This window comes from Miniopterus natalensis, chromosome 15 (genome assembly GCF_054644295.1).
Source record: "Miniopterus natalensis isolate mMinNat1 chromosome 15, mMinNat1.hap1, whole genome shotgun sequence".
Classification (NCBI taxonomy): Eukaryota; Metazoa; Chordata; class Mammalia; order Chiroptera; family Miniopteridae; genus Miniopterus; species Miniopterus natalensis.
In genome coordinates this window covers 26884635-26903438 of record NC_142095.1, presented here as the reverse complement: position 1 = coordinate 26903438, position 18804 = coordinate 26884635, and the positions used below count along the sequence as shown (strand labels likewise).

The following is an 18804-nucleotide window of genomic DNA, read 5'->3' as shown; positions in this document are numbered from 1 at the left end:
TCCTGCACGCCCCCTACTGGGGATCGAGCCTGAAACCTGGGCATGTGCCCTGACCAGAAATTGAACCTCAATCTCCTGGATCCTAGGTCGATGCTCAACTGCTGAGCCACGCCCAGCCAGGCTGGCCCTGCTTTTTTTATTTTACATTGGGCCCTGCAAGTTATTTAGCCAGTCCTGGTCCTGAATATGTAAAGCTTACTAATTAATAAGAAAAAGACATCTCAATAGTACCAAAATTAAAATGGAAATCATAGTGCTATACCCTGACCGGGAATTGGACCTTGATCTTTTGGATCATAGATTGATGCTCTCAACCACTGAGCCACACCTGGCTGTATGGTGATTTTTTATATGATCTCATCCAGAGACAGGGAGAGCTGAAGAGAGATTGACTAGACTGTGTTCATCCTGACAGGGTAGTGTTAATAAAGAGAGACCCCTAGTGAATAGAAAAGAATTCAGGACAAAAATAATACACATTTTCATGGGGGTGATGATATATAGTTTAAAATTTCTATTTTTTTCCCGAATTAGAAGTTATTTTTGTTCACAGGAATGTTAAATATGGAAGTCTACATTGATTCTTAGTCTTCATAGATATTCACTTTAATGATTTTGTTTATACGAGTGTATTTTTTGTGTATTATGGGATTATATTACTTTACAAAAATGAGTATATCTTTGAAAGCTTTCCATGTTTAGTGTATTTCTGTTTTATATTCATAGTTCTTTAGTGTTCTATAATTTAACCAATCCCTTATTGTCAAATATTTGTCCTGACCTCAGTTTTTGAGTGTTGCAAACAGTGCTACAGTGAACATCCTTGTAGATATGTCTTTGTGCACTTGAGCCAGTGCCATTTCAGAAAATGTCTTTTTGATTTTTTTTCCTGTAGATGTTGTGGACACAGATTCACAATTACCCAATGTTTAACCTCCTTATGGAAATTGACTCCTATATGTTTGCATGTGTGAATCAAACTGCTGTATATGAGGAGCTTGAAGATGAAACAAGAAGACTCTGTGATGTCAGACCTTTTCTTCCAGTTCTCAAATTAGTGACAAGAAGCTGTGACCCAGGGGAAAAATTAGACTCAAAAATTGGAGTCCTTATAGGAAAAGGTAATTACAAAAATTTTTAGTATGAATTCTTAACATGTTTTTTTACTATCTAAGACATTGCTTTGCAAAGTGTGGTTGATGGACCAATGCTGGTCTGTACATTGTTACCAGTTACTGAGGCAAGTACAGAAATCAGGGGTAAATGTTTAGAAACTCCTCTAGCAATGCGATAGTGCTACAATATCCATGGGCTTATGTTTTGTATATTTTTTTCTTTTCTAGTGACTTCTTTTTATTTTATAAAAATACTGTTTTTTGACAGATTGGAAAGAAAAATATTGTTCCTTTGCCTTAGATAATTTGAGAAGCCCCTTTCTAAGAGATAGTGAACTGCCCCTACAGTATGAACATAATTTATATACAACTCTCTACGCCAGTGGAGACTTTAAGCTGATAAGTTTCTATAAGTAACCCATTATTATTGACAAATTTTACTCCATAACTAAAATTATCTTTAAGAAGTTACTTTTGTACTGAGTCTAGATACAGCATGTCTATATTATTCCTTGCAAATTAATTGCAGGGAGAACTGTTAGTAACAAAAAAACCATGGAGGAGCCTCTCTTCTGTAGTAATCGTAGGTGTCTCAGAGGCCAGTGTATACTATCAGTATCCTGCCTTAGACAATGTACTAACTTGAAGTAGGTACTATAAGGGTTTATTGAGGAGAAGGCTTGAAGTTTAAATACAGAACCAAAAAGAGCCATTGGAAGTTATTGGATCTGGATGGCTACCTGTATTGGTCAAATTTACTGTTAGAGGATAATATAATACCATCCCCTCTAAGAACCATCCTATTTAAGATAGTATTCTTTGATCCTGACCTAAGGTAATTCAGGCTAGCCAATGGTTATATTGTGAGACTGAACTCTTCCCTTTGAGTTCAGAACAGAATCCTGTTGATTTACTCAATGACACCCTGTTCTTTAAAAATGTTTGATTACTTCAGAGGATAGCTAGGTTGATTTTGACAATAATTTTTCTCCCATTAAATAGACGTATAATTATATACCAGTTTTTTTCTCATATATTAATAGACTCAGTAGAAAGCATTCATTTCTATTTTCTGATGCTCCAAAGATTTTTATAGGTTTTTAATTTTTCTCCATTAGAAAAAGTTTTTCCTTAATTTGAATTGACAAATATATGGAAAAGTAGAAAGAATTAAAAATTGTTTATAGTCTTTTATCATCTAGGATAATACTGTCTACTGATTTTATATATATATATATATATATGCATATATATATACACCCACACACACGTGTATTTTTTATTATTATTGATTTTAGAGAGAAGGAGAGGGATTGAGAGATAGAAACATCTATTGGCTGCCTCCTCCATGCCCCCACCCAGGCACGTGCCCTGACTGAGAATTGAACCTGTGACCTCTTGGTTCATGGGTCAGTGCAACCACTGGGCCACCCCAGCTGGACTCCACTGATAATTTTTTGATGTAGCTAAAGTATTTGGTAATCCAAAAGGTTAGCACCACAGACATAGCTAACTTTCTTCAGAATACAGGTATCTTTTTCAAATTTACAATCTTTTCAAAGCTTAGATCACTCTGCTCTCTTCTGGTCTTGATTTCCAAAACATACAGATTTATTAGCTACCATTACCTCTACCCAAGCTTGCCAAATTTAGTAAATAAAAATATGGGAGATCCAAATATTACATAGGATATACTTATGCTAAAAAATCGCTATTCATTGTTTACCTAGAATTGAAACAGAATTGGGCATGCCATTTTTCTTTTTTTAAATTTGGCAAACCTAACTTTACCTTACCACACAGCACAGGGATATTTTATTTTTTTTAATTTTTAAAAAATATATCTTTATTGATTTCAGAGAGAGGAAAGGAGAGGGAGAGAGGGACATAGAAACATCAGTGATTTGAGAGTCATTGATCAGCTGCAGCCCACAACTTGGGCATGTGCCCTGACGGGGAATCAAACCCCGATTGCCTGGATCCTAGGTCGATGCTCAACCGCTGAGCCACGCCCGGCCGGGCAGCACAGGGATATTTTATACACATACACACACACACACACACACACACACACACACACACGAATTGAATTTCTCTTTCCATAAACAATGTATTATATTTCACTCAGAATCATAAAGCTTATTGTGTAATTTTTTTTGCAGTGTTCCTTGCAATTTGAATGTAAAAAGTGTTTTACTGTGTTAAATTCAGCAGTTTATAAACACTTAACTATTTGTAAATTGTACTTTAGATCTTGGGCATCTCTGGAAAAACTGGTGTTTTGGTCATATACACAAATTTAAATGTTAACATTTGTTTAGGAAGTTGAGTAAGTCTTTTAATATTTTAGAGTGAATTTTCACTTTAAATACCTAAGAAGTAGATTTTGGTAGTTGTTGATTTGTATTTCATGACTACGACCGGGGCTTGGTGAGGTCATGCCTCCTGGGAAAACAATAAACAATTATTTCAGTTTAACTTCAGGAACAAGTTTGCTGCCTCCTCCTCCCCAAAGAAAACAATAGAACCTTTACAGACATAACTGCCTAATGGGTCTAAAAATACCTTCTCTTAAATATGATGTGCCTGATCATTTTATTTTCTATGTTTAATTCTAAATTATTATTTATAGAGCAGCTGTTTGGGGTTCTGATTATTGTCTGTAGTGAAGGTACATGTCACCCTTGAATTAATTTCTCCAAACACTCAGTAGTAAATCTTGATCAGAGCAATTTTATCAGCATACTAAAAAAAGCATTTGAAAATTCCCTTATTTCCCTTGACCTATCATAGCGTATCTTAAAGTGAAGGAAACATATAATCTGCTGGATTTTAACAATATATTTAGTACAAAGAGATAGTTTGCTCAATACCTTTTTTAATATTAAAAAAATATTTGATTGTAAACTATATAGTAGCCTTATCTTAAAATTTAAGCTTGGCTATCACAATTTCTTACTGGAAGACACGTAGGAAATTAACTAGGTTTAAAACTAAATTACTTAGCTTAACTTCTTATTTTTGGCAGTTTCTATTCTTTTTTTTTTTATATCTCTTTATTGATTTCAGAGAGAGGAAAGGAGAAGGCGAGAGAGAGATAGAAACATCAATGATGAGAGAGTCATTGATCGGCTGCAGCCTGCAACCCGGGCATGTGCTCTGTCCGGGAATCTAACCCTGATCGCCTGGATCCTAGGTCGATGCTTAACCGCTGAGCCACGCCTGGCCGGGCAACAGTTTCTATTCTTAAGAGATCTTTGTAGTGGTTCCCAAATCCAAGGTTCATCAGTTTGTTAAAAAGCAGTTCTTGCTCTGGCCTGTGTGAATCAGTTGTTTGAGCATAGTCCCATGCACGGAGAGGTCGCCTGTGCGGTTCCTGGTCAGGCCACTTGCCAGGGTTGCTGGCTCCATCCCCAGTAGGGGATGTGCAGGAGGCAGCCCATGGATGTTTCTCTCTTATTGATGTTTCTTTCTCTCCCCTAGTAAAATCAATAAACACACACACTTTTTTTTTTAAATAGCAGATTCTTAGAGATTGGGATTCAGTGAGTCTGGGATGAATTAAAGAAATCTGTACTTTTTAGTTGATTCTAACAGTTATGTGAACTAAGTTCCTTATTTATGATGTATTTCAAAATTTACCAACAAGTAGCAATTATAGTTTAATTGCAATTTGCTGAGTGTTTATACTTGGGACTACAGCAGTGAACTTGGGTGATGTTGTCTTTGTTTGCTTTGAGCTCATGATCCTGTGGGAAATATGGATCAGTAAACAGACAATTAAATACAATGTGTAAACTGCTGTAAGTCAAGGAGGGTCACTTAAATCAACTGGGTGAATCAGGGACTGCCCCTTAGAGAACATACATCTAAACTGAACTTCCACTGCTAATTAGGAATTGAGCAAGTAAAAGAAGTTAGAAGATGGAAAAGTAATAGGGAATGGCCTGTGTGAAGGATAGCCTATTTGAAGAATACAATAAATTGATTATGATTTGTTTAGGGAGACAGCTAGGACAAGCAGGAAGACCAGAGAGACAAGCAACTTCAGAGCATATAAAAAGTAGAGATGTACTCCTAAGAGCACTTGGGAAGCTGTTGAAGGGATTTAAGTAGAGGAGTAACACGATCAGATTTGTATTAAAAAATGTTAATTGTCCAGTTATAGTTGAGACACAATATTATATTAGTTTTAGGTGTACAACATAGTGATTAGACATTTGTGTACCTTACAAAGTGCTCACCCTGATTAGCCTAGTACCGGACACCATACATAGTTATTACATTATTATTGACTTTATTCCCTATACTGTACTATACATCCCTGTGACTATTTTTATAACCATGACTTTATACTTAGTCTCTTTAACATTCATTCCCCCCCCTTCTCCCTGTCCCCCCTCCCATCTGATGACAATTTATTTGTTCTCTGTGAGTTTGTTTCTGTTTTGTTCATTTATTTTGTTTCTTAGATTACATATATAAATGAAATGGTATTTTTCTTTCTCTGTTTGACTTATTTCACTTAGTGTAATACACTCTAGATCTGTCCGTGTCATCACAAATGGTAAGACTTTATTCTTTTTTATGACTGAGTAATATTCCATTGTATATATGTACCACATCTTCTTTATCCATTTATCTCTGTATGGATACAGGTTGCCTTCATATCTTGGCTATTGTAAATAATACGTAATTAGCATAGGGATACATATATCTTTTGGAATCAGTGCTTTGGATTTCTTTGGATAAATATCCAGAAGTGGAATTGCTGAGTCATAAGGTAGTTCTATTTTTAACTTTAAAAAAATCCTCACCAAGGATATGTTTCCATTGGTTTTAGAGAGAGAGGAAGGGAGAAGGGGGGGGGGGGGAGGAGAGAAACATTGATTGGTTGCCTCCCACTCCTACCCCAGGGATCCAACTGGAAACCTGGGTATGTGCCTTGCCTGACTGGGAGTTGAATCCAAGACCCTTTGGAGTATAGGATGACCTTCCAACCAACTGAGCCACACCAGCCAGGGCTCTGTTTTTAACTTTTTGAGCAACCTCCATAGTGGTTTCCGTAGTGGCTGCACCGATTTACAATCTCTCCAATAGTTCATGAGGGTTCCCTTTTCTCTACATACTCCAATTTTGGTCTCTTTCTCAAGACTGCTTTGTCTATTCAGAGTCTTTTGTGATTCCATATAAATTTTAGGATAATTTGTTCTAGTTCTGTGAAAAATGCCACTGGTATTTTGATAGGGATTGCATTGAATCTGTAGATTACTTTAGGTAGTATGGATATTTCAATTATGTTAATTCTTCCTCTCCATGAGCATGGTTTATCCTTCCATTTATTTGTATCTTCTTCAGTGTCTTACAGTTTTCTGAATGCAGGTCTTTTACCTTCTTGGTTAAATTTATTCCTAGGTATTTTATTCTTTTTGATGTAATTGTAAGTGCGATTGTATTTTTAATTTCTCTTTCTGATAACTTATTATGAGTGTATAAAATTGCAACTGATTTCTTAATTTTAATTTTGTATCCTGTGACATAGTTTTCACAAAAAACTATGAATCTCTTAAAATGTGTTTTAAAATGTGTACTGTGAATTTCAGTGATCTTTGTAAAACCGATAATTATCTCTTTATAAAAATGGTAACCAGTTACATTTCTTTATAAAGTTTCAGGTTTGTGTTCTTTAGAAATCCAATTTTATAATTGTCTTCTATACATAACTTTTAGTATTTTATCAGGCTATTCATTGATTTTGTATAATATTTTCCTTCCCAATTTTGTTTGCTTGGTAAAAACCAATTATCCAAATAAGTTTTTGTTGAATATATTTTATATTCTCTTTATTTATTATTAGCTATTCAAAATGATACCTTTAAAAAATGTGTTTAGGTCTGCATGAATTTGATGCCTTGAAGGATCCTGAAGTGAATGAATTCCGAATAAAAATGCGGAAATTCAGTGAGGAAAAGATTCAGTCACTTGTGGGATTGTCTTGGATGGACTGGCTAAAGCAAACATATCCACCGGAGCATGATCCATCCCTCCTTGAAAACTTAGAAGATAAACTTTATGGAGGAAAGCTCATTGTGGCTGTTCATTTTGAAAATTGTCAGGTAATGTAGCAGTATTTTAATAAATATTTTGTAATAAATCTGTTACTTTTACCTCAGTACAGCTCCAGTCTCAGAGGAGGCTCTTACTTGCCTAGCAGACACTATTATAAAGAACCTTGTTAGATTTAGGATGGAAATATATTTAGGATTATAGTAATAATCTGAAATGGCACATCCTTTGCTCACATATGATTTTTTTGATGCAATGGTCTGTTAGTCTGGATTGGGGTCAGCCAACTGTACTGTTTTTGAGTGGTTTTTTATTTTTAATGAGACCTAAAAAAGCAAAGAATTTTAAAAGGATGTAGAAAAGAAAAGAAAGAAAGAATATGTACAAAAAGATACATGTCATCAAAGCCTGGTCCTTTACAGAAAATGTTTGCTAACTCCTGTCTAGATAATCTTCTTTAGTGTAGATATTTTATTTTCTCATGAATTTTGTCTATACAATGAAAGGTTTGACCAAATGACTTTTCCCCCTCATATTCTTGTATTTGTGAATATGTGAATTAAGTACTAATATGGAATTGGGCATTACAATGAGTGTATGTACAGTTAATCTGTATCTGAATATTCAGAGCAATTTTACTAACTGGATTATGCTACTACCTTTGTATCAAGTATTGTCATTTTATCATCTAGGATCTGGCCTGAGAATTAGGGTAGGAGTTGAAAGATAGTTTGTTTTGTTCTTCAATTACTATGATAATGACAAAAACCATGACCTGTAGCCATTCTATATTGAGCACTGATACTGTGCCAGGAACTACGAAAGGAATTTTTAGTATATTTGCCACTTCTCACAACAACTCTATAAAGTGTTGTTATTTTCTCCCCATTTATGCTGGGCCTCATAACTGGCCAGTGGTAGAGCCAGGATTTTATTCTGGTGTTTCTAGTTTTATCCAGTCCTTGCCTCTTTTCAAACAACATGTTACTAAGTATTTATTAAGACAAATGTGAGAGAAGGATCCTGCCTTCTGGCATTTTACAAAGCAAGTTTGTCTAGGGAACAAAAACCATTTGTCACTCTGTCCTCAGATATGTGGAGACTGAAGTTCAGTTTGAGTCAAGATTTGGATATCTTGAGGTATCAAAATCAAATTTAAATTACCATTTAGGGAATTCTGTAGTGTTGAAAGATCTGGAATAGGGAATTTTACTGATAAAAGGTGGTGAGAATTTAAGTTGAGAACACTAGAATTTAACTTGAAAACAGCCTGAATTTCATTACACATGGGTCAAATCTCTACTGGACACAAATTTTAATGTAATCATCGTGACAAAATATGTGAAAAGTGTTTGAAGTTAGATAAAGAATGGAGATATTGGGAAATCTTACTGGATTCCAAGCAGTCATAGAATTTAGTGGTGAAAGGAGTTTAGAGATCATGTAGTCAAGACTCTTTATATAATATAATAATTTTTTTCACCATCTTTTTAACCTATATCTCTGACCAAATACATTCAGTGCTAGAGGGAGCACTCTGCCTCCTGGAAGCAGCACATTGTCAGTGTGGGCAAGAACAAATTTAAATTTCAAATTAAAAATAATTTTAAAAATCAAACTCTCCTCTGTGACTTCTGTGTATCTGGTTATACTTTCCTGTTTTGCATAAGTATCCATTCAGTCTTCCCTTGATTCTACATCCCAGATATTCAGATAGTAGAAATGTAGCTATCATATCTCTCCTTAGTCTTCTTTTCTTCTGGCTGTATATTTCCCCAGTGATGGGGGAAAAAAGCCCCTAGACTATTGGTTTATATAGAGCAGTAGAATTACTAAGTTATTAAAGAATTTTGGGAAGTCATACAGAGTTTAAAGCTTTTTATTTTGGCAAGTAAGACCAGCCAAACCATCGTTTATTAACAACACTATTTCTTAAATGAGTAAACATTTACCACCAAAAATACAGAAATGACAATATCAGAATCAAGAATGGCTGGCAATCATAATATAAGCATTTTCTCTTGTCCCTCCCATTTCTATAAAATTCTCATTTGGCCATTTTACCATCATTGCTGTAGAACATGGCTCTTACAAAGCAAGATAAATATAATCGTGGATGCTCAGTTGGTGTGGCTCAGTTGGTTGAGTGTTGTTCTGAGTACCAAAAGGTCACCAGTTCCATGCCCGGTCAGGGCACATGCCCAGGTTGTGGGTTCAATTCTGGGTTGGGATGCGTGCAAACGATCGATGTTTCTCTCTTCCTCGCCCTTCCTCTCTATCTAAAACCGATAAAAACCTTCTCTCTCTCTCTCTCTCTCTCTCTCTCTATATATATATATATACATATTATATATATATATGAAAAATGGAACTATTATTTCTCAATTTTACAGAACAATGGTCCCAGCTGCCAGATCGCAGGTACATTATTTTTAATTTCAAGAATTATAATTTGTAAAGAATAATGAACTTGAGCAGCCCTTTTACTCTTATTTTTTATCTCTGCCAGCATGAGGTATATGAAATAATTCTATCAATAAAGGGAGGGGCACATGTAATTAGAAATAGTTCTTGCATGTTGGGGCATGGGGGGAAAGAATAAAGGTGGTAAAGGAAATGAAGAGTATGTTTTTTGGTAATTCCAGATATCAGAAGCATAGGCAGAAATGTGAGAAACAGTGAAGCATGTAGAGTAAAACTATCAAGAATAAGTATTTTCTCTCCTGAGGTGTCATTATCTGAATAACCACAGTTGTCATGATATAGATTTAGTCACTAATGAGTTGTTTTCCTCCCTGCTGAACAGAAGTGTCTGTTCCTACCCATTTGCTCACTGTCTTTGTTGGATAGTCTCTCATCTATAGCTGTTTGTAAACGTGGGGCAATATATAGCACAGTGAGTTTTCAACTGGTGTTTCCCAAGAATTTTTAAAACATTCAGTACCTGACTATTGAGTCAGGGGCACTGACCTCTTTTCCCTTAAATTGTCAGATAAAAAATGACAAAAGCCAACAAAACAATAGCCATCTGGTGTAAATGAATCAAAATTACACTTTTGTGGGTTTTTTTTGACAGATCAGCAAAAAATATAATGTTGTGGGGGTTTTTTGTTTTTTGCAAATATTTAAACAACTTTGTTCATAATAGAGAAAAACTAGAAACAAACCAAATGTCCCTTAACTGGTGAATAGATAAACAGAATGTGGTACATCTACACAATGGACTACTACCAACAAATAAAAGGGAGTAAACTACTGATAGATACAACCACATGGATAAACCTCAAAGGCATTTTTTTGGTGTGCCGCAGAATTTTAGTAATTAGTTTATGTGTGCCATGAAATGAGAAAGGTTGAAAATCGCTGATATAACAAATTGATCACTGAGGAACATTACAAGTCTTATAAAAAATGTAATATTTTGTGAAGTGTATGAAAGTCACCTTGGAAAACTGCTTGAAATACAGGAAAAACCAGTCAAGTTGAATTCTGACCAAGTATGTCCAATTAACAGTTTATATGGAGAAAATTAACAAGGGTGATGATGACACACCAGTAATCTTTAGAAGACATGTATTTAATCATTAAGGGATTAAGGAGGCCTCTGGAGAAAAGATTGGAGTCCTTGGTATACAGTTCCATTATATAAATTTCTTTGTTGTCTTGATCTCATCTCCCTTAAAGCTGATGAGGATGAATCCCTTAAAAAATTAAAAAATCTTTATTGATTTCAGAGAGTGAGGAAGGGAGATAGAGAAGAATTGAAGTATCAATGATGAGAGAGAATCATTGATCGACTGCCTCCCGCACGCCCCCAACTGGGGATCAAGCCTGCAACCTAGGCATGTGCCCTGACCGGGAATTGAACTGCAATCTCCTGGATCCTAGGTCGATGCTCAACTGCTGAGCCATGCCTGGCTGGGCAGGATGAATCTCTTTTCACATACTTATGACACAGTTGTATTTCTGTTGGGTTTATTTTGTCTATTTTTTTATTGTTTTTTTTAATTTTATTGATAGAATTTCTTGATGTTTTGGGGCTAGTCATTAATGTCTGCTGCAAATGTATTCTCTGAATATGTGGCTTATCTTTTTTAATTTTTAAATTTTTATTTATATGAGAGACAGACAGACAGACACTGATTTTGTTGTTCAACTTATTTATGCATTCATTGGTCGATTCTCATATGTGCCTTCCCCGGAGATTGAACCCGCAACCTTGGTGTATTGGGATTACGCTCAAACCAACTTAGCTACCTGGCCAGGGCTGGCTTATCTTTTCATTCTTTGTTTTGTTTGTTCTGTTTTGCTCACTTTTTATCCTCATTCTAATCATGTTTAGATTTCCTCATTTTTCATATGGCATATGTATATACACATAGAGCATATCAAGTTTAACATTGATGCTACATAGAATAATGCTGATTTATGTATTTCTATTGCATATATATATCTAGGAACAGAATTGGTGAGTCAGGTGTATGTATATAGTCAGTTTTTAAGAGATGCCCTCAAGTAGCTCTTCATACATTCCTACCAGTAGTATTTTTAGAGTTTGGTTTTCCCACATCTTTCCCAACACTTGATATTATCAGTCTTTTAAATCTCTTTAAATTTTCCACTTTTCCTTTTTATTGAATTTTAAATTTTACTTAACATATTTTATTCCTTGGAGTTCTCTTTTACTCTTCCTCAGATATACTTGATCTTTATTCATTTCCAAGTTGCTTTAATTCTTGAAAAACATTAATCATACTTGGTTATTTTCTGATTGTTAATTTTAATACCTGAAGTTTTTCAAGCCCAGTTCTGTTTTCTGCAGCTTCTTGCTCTCTGATCATGAGATTGTCCTTTAGTTTTGTATTTCTGAAGAGTTTATGTATGAAATAGAGAGTAGGTGGGCATCATAGAATAATTATATTAAGGAACCTGGTCTTTATCATTCAGACCTATGCTATTGAATACAGTAGTCACTAGCCACATGTGTAATTTTATTTAAAAATTTGGTTCTTCATAGTAACCACATATCGAGCCAGTTGTGGCTAGTGGTTATTGTATTGTACAGCACACATTTTTATTATTAAAGTTCTATTTGTGTACCACTGCTTTTGACAGTTATGGAAATTTGTATTATGTTAAAAAAACTATCATATCTCTTTGCTTCTCTTCTTTTAAAGATAGATTACTTTCTAAGCTGGGTGAGGGTTAGTTTTGAAGTGGATAGTGGAAGAGATAGATCAAATACTATCTTGTTCTTTAGGAGAGATGTAAAGAGTCATTGAAGTAGAATAGTGTTACTGGAGATGGAGAGAAGGTAATCATTTGTATGTATGGGAAGTGAGGTAGTAGGGGAGTTTTATGACTTACCAAGTGACTCTCTGGATGATGCTGTGATGCACATGGCACCAGCTCATAGGAAAATGTAAGAGAGAAGGGTAAAAATATTGGAGAACATAGATTGGAAGACCCAGCAGGTTTAAGTTTTAAAAGTTTGCATTTGAGATACCTGTGGAAAAGGGAGGTGATATAAATTAATTTGGTGGAAAATACTTCAAAATCTATTTCAGGTCAGTGTAGAGAATTTTCTAATAATCATAGGTGTCCAGAGTAGCAGTTGGCTGCCTTGGGAGATAGTGAGCTTTCTTAGATCTTTGACATATGATCATTTGGTGGGAAATGATTTTGCTGGATTATGGGAGGATTCAGGTATTAAATAATCTTTAATATCTCTACCTTTGGGATTTAAGTTTAATAATATTCTATCGCAATTATATCTTCATTTTTCACTAATTAAAATTTCTTTGTTTCTTTTTACATGTTTATAAAATCAAACAATTGTTAATTTATGGTTCAGTTGGTATAAAGTACAGATCTCTTCTTTCTAGCAACAATATTATAATTCTGTTTTTAAATACAGACTGAATTTGAACAACTATGGGATATTTGATTAACTTTTTAAGAGAAGGATATTCACTGGGAAATATATGTGATAAACTGCCTGATGATAAATTTTAGTTAAATATTAGTAAACTTTAAGTATTTATCTGACCTGTGGAAACTGTGGCATTCTGTATAGTATAAGATGAATTGCAAATTATCAGAAATCTTAACATTACTGACATGGACCCATTATATTTAGCCAATAGGAAAATTTACTGAAATAGTAAATGTAAAGGATATACATATGTAAATATTATGTATGGCTATCTTAATGTAGTAATAAGTACAAATGTAAAGAGTGTTTGTTTTTTAGCAGAGATGTAAAATTGTTTCTTTTTCTACCCCCCTCTTTAGGATGTGTTTAGCTTTCAAGTGTCTCCTAATATGAATCCTATCAAAGTAAATGAATTGGCAATCCAGAAACGTTTGACTATTCACGGGAAGGAGGATGAAATCAGTCCCTATGACTACGTGTTGCAAATCAGCGGGAGAGTAGAATATGTGTTTGGCGATCACCCGCTAATCCAGTTCCAGGTATGTGTATTAAGTATCAATTTACCAGAGAAATGTGTGCCTATATATTTAACAATTTGACAGTTTAAATTTCTGGTAAAAAAAAGTATGTTAACTATAGTAGAACATTTGGAACCTACAGAAATTATATACACAATTACATTATAGCCATATCTACCTACCTCTGAGTTAGCATTGTTAACATTTTGGTATGTTTTTGTCATTTTACTCAGGTTATATATATATTTGGCATAATGATTATATATTTATGTGTGTATCTGTCTAAAATGTTTGCATTCTGCTTTTTTGATTGTTTCAGTGTCATAATTTCCTACAGCATTACAAATTCTTTTTTTTTAAATATATCTTTATTGATTTCAGAGAGAGGAAGGGAGAAGGAGAGAGATAGAAACATCAATGATGAGAGAGTCGTCACTGATTGGCTGCCTCCTGCAAGCCCCTGACTGGGGACCCAGCCCGCAACCCAGGCATGTGCCCTGACCAGAATCAAACCGAGACGTCCTGGACCCTAGGTCGATGCTCAACCGTTGAGCCAAGCCTGGCCGGGCACATCTTAACCATTTTTAAGCAAATGGCCAGCCCGATCCCCAGTCAGGCAGTTGGATTTAAATTCAGGTCTTAAAGATACTAGATGTGTAACAGCCCTTCTGATATTTGTTCTTTAATCTATTAAATGAGAGATAATACTCTTACAGAGTTTTTATGAAGATTAGCTGTAATGCATAAGAAGTGTCTAGCTCAGTTCTTATGTACTTATATGTTCAGTTATTGGTAGTTTTTTTATGTTGTGATTTTAATTTCTCATTCTTGACATCAAATTGATTAAGATATATTTTCTCATAGGCATTTTGATACAGTGTTCAGCTGAATTTTATTTTTCTACTGATTTAAGTTATTTGCTTAAATATCCTTCCTTACCTTATTGTTTCTTGCCACTGTTAGTATATCCGGAACTGTGTTATGAACAGGACCTTGCCCCATTTTATACTTGTGGAATGTTGCAAGATCAAAAAGATGTATGAACAGGAAATGATTGCCATAGAGGCTGCCATAAATCGAAATTCATCTAACCTTCCTCTTCCTTTACCACCAAAGAAACGAATTATTTCTGTAAGTTTCATGTGTGAACTTTTGGCAACCCCAAAAGGCATGTGATTTTGTTAAGTTGTGTGCTTAAGTCTCACACACCTTTTTTTCTCTCTCTCACTTCTCCTTCTGTGAAAACCAGTGCATATTTGCCAAAATCCGTCACCATTTATAATAATTATCTCTCTAGTTACTATTGTTTTTCTATACTCATGCTACATATCAATGTAAATATGCCATTTATATTTTCTTTGTTCTTTTGGTGCCAAAGAAAAATGCCATTAAATTAGAGACTTTTTAAGATTAGAGCTGAGCATAGTACTTCAGTGAGTAATTTGAGACACTGTGGTAGAAAAGTTAGACGTGCGGAAATAGTTGATTTACTAATATATTTCATTTCTTTCAGCTTAGCTATGATAGTGTTGTGGTATAATTTGCCTGTTTTATTGAATTCTTTTAGACTTCAAATGTATCAAAGGTACCATTTTTTCCAGAATGTAATACATTTATATAAAGCAAATTTTAAGTTTGTGTTCATGGGAACAGTTAATATTTTTTAAATAGTTACTCAGTCTTAACAAATTGTATGATTAAGATATTATCTATATATTAATTTAAGTGGTCAACTCTTAATTTATTCAAAGCTTTTAATATTATTTGTTTATGATGTTTAGTTTAGTGAATCTCTTAGCAGTATTGGAATACTCCTTGTGTTTTAACATGAGAACTAAATGCTAGTGGTTATGATGTTTAATATATGTGACTTTCAGTTGTTAGAGGTCTATTTTCATTATTTTGCCATGGACATGAAAATTGATGAGATGATTTCATTGTTGGCATAAAGTATCCATGTCTTTAATTAAAATACTTGGTATTTATTTCATTCTTTTACAGCATGTTTGGGAAAATAACAGTCCTTTCCAAATTGTCTTGGTTAAGGGAAATAAACTTAACACAGAAGAAACTGTAAAGGTGAGTACTTGCTAAGATTTCAATTTGTCATCTATTCCATTACTTAAGTAACTCACTGATATGCTCAATGAATGTCACATTGGAAATTAAGTTTTACCAATATTGGTCAATTCTATGAGATAGAATATGGCAATTTATTATAAGATAATTAGGAATTTTTGTTTTAAATTATTCTTTAAATAGTTGGAGATATAATGGGTAGATTGGTATTTTCCAGTATATATTATATAAAAGAAGTTGCTTTAGATCAGGAATTTAGCAAGTGAAATTTAGGTTGAAATCATAAGTCACATGTTTGTATGTAAGCTTACTCTTCTGTCTCAGCCTTGCTTAGAGCTGCACCAGCCCTTTTTTCTTTTAAAGTTGCTGAACACAGAAAATGTAATACCATTTCCTGGAAGCAAACAGATGACTACATTATAGACCACAAGTTGTTAACACATAGAGATTTATTGCACAACCCCATACAATTAAGTGAAGACTTAACAAGGCATTTTGTCTCAAAGTATAAAGCGTGCATTTTCCCCTATTTTGCTTGGCAGGAAATTAATGAATAGTTTTGTGATCCAAGAAAGAGATTCAGTTAGTTTGAGATGTTTGCTGGCATGACAATATATTCAGGAAGCACCTTGCTAAAGATTGCCAATAGCTTGCTTTTATAAATGGACATTAAAGATTCTTTGGGTAGCTCTCATTAAAATAAGGGGTTTTTTGTTCTTATATTCTTAGCTAGATTTGAATTTTTAATGAGTGTGCTTATGCCATTTAGCCTTTGTTTTCCATTTTAGTGGTAATTGTATTTTTTCCTTTAATTTAATTTTTTCTTATTATTTTCCAATTGTAAAGGTATAACATTGTGCAGCAGGTAAAAAAATCCAAACATGATTAGAGAAAAAGTTATACTGATCTCTCCTATCTTTTTATTATCATATATAACCAGCATTGTGAGTGACTTCTATATTTATATAAATATATAAACGTATGGTTTGGGGATCAAGTGGGTTTTGGTTGTGTTTATTTTGTTGATTGGTTGGTTTGTTCAAAAGGTATGATACTGTATGCATTATTCTACAACTTGATTTATTTACTTTATAATACATCTTGGACAGTTATAAATATTCACTAGAGTTCGTTGGGTATTATATTTCTAAAGGCAGAAATCATATATAGGCAAATCTATCCTCAAGTAATGTGGAGTATTATGTATGTGTATATGATTTTGTTTCGTGATTTGTATGTATAGATGTGTAATTTACATTGTAAAAATGGGAATTCCTACTTGTTCTTCCCATTCGTAATTTATTGTGTTTGTCTTCTGTAGGTAATTTGTGTTATTTAATTCTCCTGCAGTTACTAAATTTTCTACTGTCTTCTATTTTATTTTTTCCTAAAGAAGACCAAAGAAGCCTTTGCTACCTGCTTTAGTTTTTTAAGTATTACATTTTATTTCTTTGTCAGTGACATTTTATTTCCATAGGTTTTTGCCAGCTTCCACCAGGCATTTCAAGCTTGGTTGATTCTATTGTTTGTGGTCATGTTCTGAGGAGTAATGGTCTTAATAACTTGTACTATTTAAAGTGTCCCCTAGTCCACTTCATGTAGTTAGATAGTCTATCCTCACCAACCCTTTTTCTTTTTCATTGGGGTGTATAGTTGAATTTAAAGTTAAGGCAGTTATGACATGATTTTTTGTGCGTGGATACACCCCATTCTGTTTAATTGCTACACAAGTACAATGTTGAAATCTGAAGGAAAAATGGAGGGGGAGGATATGTAGCTTTACTTCTTTCTTTTCAAACTTTCTTTCTGGCTAGGACCTTCAGTATGATGTTAAATTGTGATGAGAGTAGATGTACCAGTCAGGATTCTTCAGTGACACAAACAGAACCAACCAGTAGTGTGTGTGTATGCCCACTCAGACAGATTTATTTAAGGAATTGGCTCACATGATTATGAAATTGGTTAAGTCCCATAGTCTGCAGGGTTAGATGGGAAACTGGAGACTCAGGAGAGCTGGTAACTTAGTTCTGGTCTGAATCCGAAGGCTTGAGAACCAGGAGAGGGTTTTGTGTAGTTCTTGTTGAAGGCTAGCAGGCTCAAGACCCTGGCAGAACTGTTGTTTCAGTTCAACTCTGAAGGCAGCAGAAAAGCTGATAAATCAGTCAGGCAGGGAGAATTCTTTCTTACTCTGGGGAGGGTCAGCTTTTTTTTCTATTTAGTTCTTTAACAGATTGAATTAGGGCTACCCATTTAGGCAATCTGCTCTTGCCAGTCTACCAGTTAAATGTTTATTTTATCTAAAAACCCTCACAGGAACACTCAGAACATTTGGATATCCCAAGGCTTAATCTTAAAGGAAAACTTTCAGTCTTACAACTTTAAGTATAATGTTACCTGTACATTTTTCATAGATGGTCTTTATTCAAGAAATTCTCTTCTCTCCCTACTTTGCTGAGAGTGTTTATCCTGAAAGGGATAAAAAAGGTTTGTACTTTGTCAAATGCTTTTTCTATATTTATTAAGGTGATCGTGTGGTTTTTATATTTTAATCTGTTAATTTGGTTGATCTTCAGATGTTGAAACCAACCTTGTGTCTCTGAAACATTCTCCTTTTTATGTATTTCTTGATGTGTTTTATTGCTGTTTTATTATAGGTTTTTATGTCTATACTCATGGAGAATATTTGTCTGCACTTTTCTTCATTTGTAATGTCTTTCTCTGATTTTAGTATCGTGATGTTAGCCTTATGAATTGAGTTGAGAAGCGTTCCCCTCCTCAATATCCTGAACAAGTTTATGTAGGATTGGTATCATTTCTTCCTTAAACATTTGATAGGATTTACTCCAAGCCATCTAAGCCTAGAGTTTTCATTGTGGAAAAGTTTTTAATTAGAAATTTAATTTCTTGCCCCAGTCCATTTGCTCAGTGGTTAGAGCATTGACCCGTGGACTGAAGGGTTCCGTTCCAATCAAGGGCATGTACCTCGGTTGCAGGCTATCTGCCCCAATTGGGGCAGGTGCAGGAGGCAACCAATTGGGGTGTGTGTGTGTGTGTGTGTGTGTGTGTGTGTGTGTGTGTGTGTGTGTGTCTT

The 18804-nt window shown here is 34.4% G+C and overlaps 1 protein-coding gene across 5 annotated transcripts in view; it reads left to right on the top strand.

Annotated features, from left to right (window-relative positions):
• The window catches only part of PIK3CB (phosphatidylinositol-4,5-bisphosphate 3-kinase catalytic subunit beta), a 144730-nt gene that overhangs the window by 63817 nt on the left and 62109 nt on the right, over positions 1 to 18804 (top strand). For all 5 annotated transcript variants that reach the window (XM_087824959.1, XM_087824958.1, XM_087824957.1 and 2 more), the window contains 5 exons: positions 896 to 1121; positions 7008 to 7231; positions 13476 to 13655; positions 14598 to 14765; positions 15636 to 15713. In XM_087824959.1, the coding sequence (XP_087681085.1) occupies positions 896 to 1121; positions 7008 to 7231; positions 13476 to 13655; positions 14598 to 14765; positions 15636 to 15713 (876 nt within the window). The remainder of the gene's footprint in view (positions 1 to 895; positions 1122 to 7007; positions 7232 to 13475; positions 13656 to 14597; positions 14766 to 15635; positions 15714 to 18804) is intronic.